The sequence below is a fragment of the Bufo bufo genome, chromosome 8, assembly GCF_905171765.1.
Source record: "Bufo bufo chromosome 8, aBufBuf1.1, whole genome shotgun sequence".
NCBI lineage: Eukaryota > Metazoa > Chordata > Amphibia > Anura > Bufonidae > Bufo > Bufo bufo.
The window spans coordinates 191,924,557-191,931,722 of record NC_053396.1 but is presented as its reverse complement, the minus strand read 5'-3'; the positions used below and the strand labels follow the sequence as shown (position 1 = coordinate 191,931,722).

The following is a 7,166-nucleotide window of genomic DNA, read 5'->3' as shown; positions in this document are numbered from 1 at the left end:
CCTGCTCTATGACCTGTGCAGAGGTCATTGTACAAGGAAAGAATAGATAAGCTTTGACAATCGCCTTTTCTGAATAGTGGATCCTGTCGTATCTGTCGTTCTAATCCTGCCTGTAATGATATCACCTATGTGTACAGATAAGAAGATAACTGCAGTGAAGTGATCTGTATTGATCAAAAAGTGGCGTCTATTATTAGGCTTAGTGCAAAAACGGCAGGATTTCTTTTTTTGTTTAAATAAGACATTGACATGGAAAATTAAAAGTAAAATCATTTTGAATTCTAAAAACATAAAAATGTAATTTAAACAACAGGTCATTTTCTGATGGCACATTCCCTTTATATAAATCTAGCAGAGCAACCGGAGCAATGAATGGGGAGATCTCTGGATCCATGTGAGGTACAGGGACGGTTCTAGCTTTGTTAGATAGAGACTGTCATGTCCTATATGATGTCTGATTTTATTTTTTTACATTAGTCCTGGGATAACCCCTTTAATAGGGTGAGACTACACAGTGCGGTTGTGATGCAGCCAAGTACCGCTGTGGCCTTATGAACCGCAACAGGCTGTAATTAAACTAATGAGACTGCACTGTTCAGAGGGTCTGTATTGTTATTGGCCTTGTGGCTGTACCCTTACATCTCCACTAATCCATTAGGGGTGCATCTGTCGGCAGTTCCCATTGAGAACCAGTTAGTTACTCAACTTTTTAGGTAGATTTAGTAACCCATAGATCTGGTGTCAGTATTGTACATAGGATGAGCCAATAGCATTGAGCATAGTGAACCTCTGCATCTATCTGTACTAAATTCTGGTTCCCTGCAGCCACCACTGGGGGGAGCTGACTGCAAGCTGTGTATACAGTTTTTAGAATATATTCTGGTGTCCAGGTCAGTACATAAAGCAACAGTTTATTGTTTCATGGCAAATATAAGACACAAAATCGTCATCAACTACAGTGGGCACCAGGAATACGTAATCTTGCACACCTCCTCAATCATCCGACTAAGACTAGTCAGTGTACAGTTAGTTGTAGTGGTACATAGTAGCCATGATAACCTCCGCCCTGGTAGCGACCATCACTACTTCTTCACATGGGCACAGTCATATTTTCCACGGACAATTTTTAGCTTGACCCCAGGCAGATCCTGTGTGCGTCCACCCTCCACCAGGACAATGTTGTGTTCCTGCAGGTTGTGTCCCTCTCCTGGTATAAAGCACACCACCTCTTTGCCGTTGCTGAGCCGCACACGGGCACACTTGCGGTTAGCAGAGTTGGGTTTTTTAGGCTTCCGGATCATGGTTTTCAAAATGACACCTTTTAGCTGAGGGTTGCCACCCAAAGGTCCTAGTTTGGGTGGTTCTTTCTTGGGTCGGCCTGCCCGGTGCATCTGGTTCAATGTGGCCATGCTATGGGAGTCCACCAGCGAAGGGACAGCAGGACGGAAAAGTGAAGAACCTAAAGAAAGACAACATAATTAACGTCTCGTCCCAGACATTTGGTGGCATCAACATCTGATAAGTAACGAGAGGTTGTCCAGCCTTTTCTTGTGAAGCTCCAAAAACACTTTATTTGATATCCAATGATAAAAACATCCAGGTACAGGTTACATCAGTCTACGCGTTTCGGGCTGAGAACAATTTTAGCCCTTACTCATGGTCTGACCGCTGTGACTACCACCAATTGGTATAACAAAGTGGCAATGGGGCTAGGAGCCACCTTGTCTTCTGAAAGCTCTGATCCGTTTTTCCAGGCTGCCATATCTCAAGCTTCAGCTACAATGGCTGAAAACTACTGAAACTCTAGAGCAGAAGCAAGCTACTTCCTCCTTCACTGATGACATCATCAGAATATACTTCCCAGCATTCCCTGTTCATTATAAAGTAAACTCTTGCCATTAATACCCATGACAGGGTGCGTCCGACACATTTTTGAGGAACAAATGAAGGGATCAGCTACTGATACAGAGAAATTACCCCTGTGGTATCAACGATGGCCGACAGGAAGTAGATGTCCGATGGATAATGTGATAGAAACGGTAGACCTGAGAGCACAGACAGGTGATCTGTAAATATGGATTCAGGAGGATGTCACGTTTGCCTAACAAGTGCAAAACAAGAGGCCTCCTGCCATCGACACAACCACCTTATATCCGTTACCATACTGGCCAACGTGCCAACCTACCCCATCGCCAAGGTAAGGAGACAAGGCTCCGGATTCCTGCAAAGGACATCTTGGCTTCAGACAGACATCACCTGCAAGAGAGATAAGCTCATGTGAATGACCTGCTGCAAACAATCACACACCATGTACATGGGGGCACCAGGGCGTGACGCTCTCCATAGTGGTATTCACATCAAAGAATGCTATGACCCTCTCCTAACTCAAGAAGGGGTTCCCACCGTGAATGGAGAGCAACCTGTGTATGTGCGGCTTTCCCCCCATTCACTGGTATGGGACTTCCAAAAAAATAGCTAAGGGTTTGGAAGTCCCTGTGCAGTGAATAGCGAGGACATCACGCACGTACAGCGTGCTCTTTATTCACAACAGGACCAGCACCTTTCTGACATTTATGGCATATGCTATAAATCTGCCATAAATGTCCAGATAGGACAACCCCTTTAAGTAAATGTGACTGTATTTAGGAGGAGAGTCACTATGGAGTTAATACACTTAGGCCTCATTCCTACGACAGTGAAAAACTGTTAAAATCTATGGAGCTATTCACATGGCCGTTTGTTTTTGTTTTTTTACCAGCGCGTGAATAGTGCCCCTCGGACATGTCCTATTTGCGGTTGTTTTCAAGGTCAGATGGAGCCAACTGAAATCAATGGGCCCCATTTTAACAGCTGTCCCCCCCCCCCCCCCCCACTATCGTAAGACTACATTTACACAGCCTAAGGCCTCATGAACACGACCGTAGTTTCAGTCCGCGTCTGATCCGTAATTTGCGGTACGCAAAAATGGACACGACCGTGTGCATGAGGCCGAAAAGTGATTTCTTACTGATGACCTATCCTCTGGATAGTAGTAAAATGTAAATAGAAGCAGCACTATGCGGTCCTTGGTCGATGTAAAAATACGATGCAACAGCCTCACCGTTGACCCTTGATCCAACAGGCCATGTAATAAGCAAAAAATAAGAATGGCACCGGCAGCATCTCACATCATCCAATCTTTTATTACGACCTTAAAGCGAACCTTTCACCTGGATTTCACCAGGGCTGTGGAGTCGGAGTCGAGGAGTCGGAGGAAATTTTGGGTACCCGGAGTCGGAGTCAGCAAACAATGCACCGACTCCGACTCCTACTCCTACTAAATTTAGATTGGAATAAAAAAAAAAAGCAAGTTTAAGTGTCCCAATTCACAAAAAGTTATAATTAATGACTTCTCTACTGTAAGAATAAAGACAAATGCATGCAGTGCCTCACGTAACCGCAAAACGAACACGTTAAGTGACCGTGAAGAAGCATGCTTTTCATGTGCTTCACTATATGGCACGCAACGCACAATTAGGAGCTGCAATACTTATACTTTCCATAGTGTTGTGTTCTGCTTTTACAGGGAACGCAGCGTCCATGTGTAACCTAGCCTCTCACTGATAAGGGATTAAATAAATATGTTTTTTGCAGGACTAGAGACACTTGTATAAGTGAAGGGAATGGAGGGCCAATAGCTCAAGACTGAAGCTGTAAACCATTGGAAAAACTGCTGTCATTTAGCTAAGGCTATAAAAACTTGTAAACTCTGATTGTTAGCTTAAACGTTAAACATGACTATGGGATTCTCCTAGGAAAATCATGTTTTAGAATAAATGCCCCTTCCTGGATCCTCCCACTGCCCGATCTTCAGCAGAAGATCAGCACACAAAGGAGAAAGCAGCTTCCCAGCCAGTAGTCCTGTGGTAGGTTGCGTTTCTTTCCCTCAAGGAATGTATAAAATACATTTGCATATTAATACAGAGGAGTCGGAGTCGGAAGTACATAAAACTGAGGAGTCGGAACATTTATCTACCGACTCCACAGCCCTGGATTTCACTTAATAAACTATTACCAGTACCTTATAGATTTTCCTCATTCTGTTTCAATGCATTCTTGTGCCGCTTTCCTGGGATGTATATTCATGAAAAAAACGACTAATAAAGTCCTCGTCTCCAGCTCCTGAAGTCACGCTAGAAGTCAAGGGGAGTTACACTACTACTTAGAGGAGGGGTTAGGGCAGGGGAGTTACAGCCTGGAGTGAGGGAAGGGCTACCCCCTTGACTTCTACCGTGACTTCAGCAGCTGGAGACGAGGACTTTATAAGTCGTTTTTTTCATGAATATACATCCCAGGAAAGCGGCACAAGAATGCATTGAAACAGAATGAGGATAATCTATAAGGTACTGGTAATAGTTTATTAAGTGAAATCCTGGTGAAAGGTTCGCTTTAAGACAAATACAGCAGCAACGTTTCGGCTGAAATTCAGCCTTTGTCAAGGCTTCCTCTGGATAGGTCCTCAGTATCTGATCAGTGAGGGTCTGACACCAAGGACCCCCGCTGATCAGCTGTTTGACAAGGCAGTTTTTCCTAGGCCGAGGAATTCCGTTAAGTTATGGTCCGTGGTGGCAGAATCCATAACGGAATTCTGAGATAACCCGAAATTTGTACGCCGAACTTGAAACACAAGAAGCCATTTTTTTTATATTTTATGCTCGCCAGCCGAGGGATCGAGGTGACGCACACACCTATGATGAAGGCCTTCCCAGACGGCTGGGCCAAGGGTGGGAGGGAGACTCCTCACAGGTCCTCCCTCTGCCAAAGGGGGAGAAAAATGAGGGGTTTTGAACATTTCATTGACACAACTTGCAGATCCGATCAACATTGGGTTGTGTTCCATATTCTCCTGTCCCTGGAAATAGAACGGACTCTGATCACATAATTCATTGAGTAGTAAGAACCTTTCTGTTCTTATCCTTTTATTTTATAAAATAACTCAGTACTGAAACCTCTTTAGTACATTAAAGCACAACTTGAATGGTTTTGCCTTGTGCCCTGAATGAGCCTAGTAACTTCCATTTTAAAGTGTATGAGTGCAGTTTGTGTTACCGCACATTTGTTGTAAGTGTGGCCTGTGCTACTGTGAGCCTGCTTGTCAGTGGGGCGCTGTGGGGTCTTCTATGAGCCCCTAACTAATTGGTGTATTAATTTAAATGTCATAAATGGAGGCAGCGTGTTGGGGTGTGATCTAGGCTCAATCTGAGGCCTGTGTGTAGGGACGTGAGAGATGGAGTACCGTGAAACAGATCGACCCTTGGCAGTCACACCCGGGTAACGTGACAGGGCGGTTCCTGTACGTGACACCTTTAAAAGGGTTGTGCAAGAAAGAAGAGGGTTTTTGGCAACCCCCCCCCCCCCCCCCTCCCCATTCTGCTGGTCCTGCAAAAGAGAAAAGACTCACCTGCTTCCTGGCACTGGCTCTCCACTCCTGCAAGTCTGCAATGCTCCGCTGAGCCGCATCAATGTCAACATCCGGTTTGACATCGCCATAGCAAAGCACTTCCCGTGGCGGTGTCCGGCTCCCCTTGGGTCAAGACAAATGAAGTTGACATCAATGGAGCCCAGTAGAGCATCGCAAGACTGGAGGAGAAGGAGCGAAAGCTGGCAAATCATTGCAGATCCGGCAGAATGGGGGGGGGGTTTGCAACAAAAAAAAAAACCTTCGCGCAACACTTCCTGCCGACATCTAGACTTGTGGTAGGGAATGCGTCTCTGCTTATCACTTGGCCTCCATCTTGACCGTCAGGGCCAGACATCTTACACTGTTGTTTCAAGGAGCAGCACAAGTGCAGGGGCTCTGCTGCTCTGAACAGCGCAGATGTCGACTGTGCAGGCGCCGCTACACGGAGCAACGGATGTCGACTGTGCAGGCGCAGCTACACAGAGCAACGGATGTCGACTGTGCAGGCGCCGCTACACGGAGCAACGGATGTCGACTGTGCAGGCGCCGCTACACGGAGCAACGGATGTCGACTGTGCAGGCGCCGCTACACGGAGCAACGGATGTCAACTGTGCAGGCGCCGCTACACGGAGCAACGGATGTCAACTGTGCAGGCGCCGCTACACGGAGCAACGTATGTCAACTGTGCAGGCGCCGCTACACTGTGCAGGTGAGAGACATCTGACCCTGTCAAACAAGGGGGAGTTTCGAGACAGGTGGCCAAGTGCTCAAGGAGGCAGATTTTTTGTTAATGAATTCTATTTGTACGACCACACAGTGCGGTCACGTGGCGCTTGTGACACAGCCATGTTGCGTTTGAGGGCCACACTGTTTAGTCAGTCTACATTGTTAATGGCCACATTCCAGAATGGTTGCGGATAGTGTTGAGCGAACTTGTGTTTTAAGTTCAGCGTTTAAAGTTCGGGTTATCGAAGAATCGCGTTATGGATTCTAAATTCTGTCATGGTCCGTGGTAGCGGAATCCATAACGGGATTCTTCGATAACCTGAACCCGAACTTTAGACGCAGAACTTAAAATACAAGTTCGCTCAACACTAGTTGCGGACCAAAAATACGGTTGTGTGGATGAGGTCCAATCATTACTTTCTGCAGCCGTATGTCTGTACCGCAAATTATACATGTCCTATTCCGGACCTCGGGGGAAAAATAAAAACGATGCAACAGAGACATAAAACGTATTCCGCAGACCACAAAATACATACGGTCATGTGAGTGCAAAATGTGATTTATAGCGCAGCTTTTTCCCTGCACAGTTGCATCGGAAGCTGCACCGGATCGCCCAAACATCAGCGGCCAGCAGATACCACCATTTATAATAGGGTCCATCAGGCTTCCATCCTCCCTACACCCCCAATACTTGCTGTGAAATCCGACACAGGCTCTAAATGCCAGTGTGAACACAGCCTTGTGTGTAGGTTATTACAGACTTTTACTCTACTGCCTTAAAAGGTGGCCAATGCAATACATCAGAGTGCAGTGGAACCACAAGTCGCAGCACGACCCGCTGCTGAACCTCACTCACCTTGAGCAGCTCATACACACAACAGCATGTGCAGCCACTTCCGGGTCATGCAGCGGGGGGCGTGGACACACTGGTTATACTCTAACCCCGCCCCTAGGTCCGATTGGTCAGTTCTACGGGCAGTCTCGTTCCGATGTTATCAT

The 7,166-nt window shown here is 46.4% G+C and overlaps 1 protein-coding gene across 2 annotated transcripts; it reads right to left on the bottom strand.

Moving 5' to 3' along the window:
- Positions 1 to 885: 885 nt before the first annotated feature.
- Positions 886 to 7,087, bottom strand: MRPS12 (mitochondrial ribosomal protein S12). 2 transcript variants are annotated; one of them, XM_040406511.1, is made up of 3 exons: positions 7,024 to 7,087; positions 2,186 to 2,256; positions 886 to 1,459 (listed from the first exon to the last, which is right to left on the bottom strand). In XM_040406511.1, the coding sequence occupies exons 2-3, from the start codon at positions 2,232 to 2,234 to the stop codon at positions 1,083 to 1,085; spliced, it is 426 nt and encodes a 141-aa protein (XP_040262445.1). In that variant the 5' UTR covers positions 2,235 to 2,256; positions 7,024 to 7,087; the 3' UTR covers positions 886 to 1,082. The 2 variants fall into 2 exon arrangements, with proteins under 2 accessions (XP_040262445.1, XP_040262446.1); XM_040406512.1 differs by lacking the exon at positions 7,024 to 7,087 and adding an exon at positions 4,728 to 4,847.
- Between the last annotated feature and the right edge of the window lie 79 nt (positions 7,088 to 7,166).

What these genes read in the sequence shown, in the direction of transcription:
- MRPS12 (XM_040406511.1), bottom strand. Translation starts at nt 2,234, where the DNA reads ATGTCCTTTGCAGGAATCCGGAGCCTTGTCTCCTTACCTTGGCGATGG. An exon ending in CTCCTTACCTTGGCGATGGG is followed by an intron (nt 1,460 to 2,185) that starts GTAGGTTGGCAC and finishes GTCTTTCTTTAG; the next exon opens with GTTCTTCACTTTTCCGTCCT.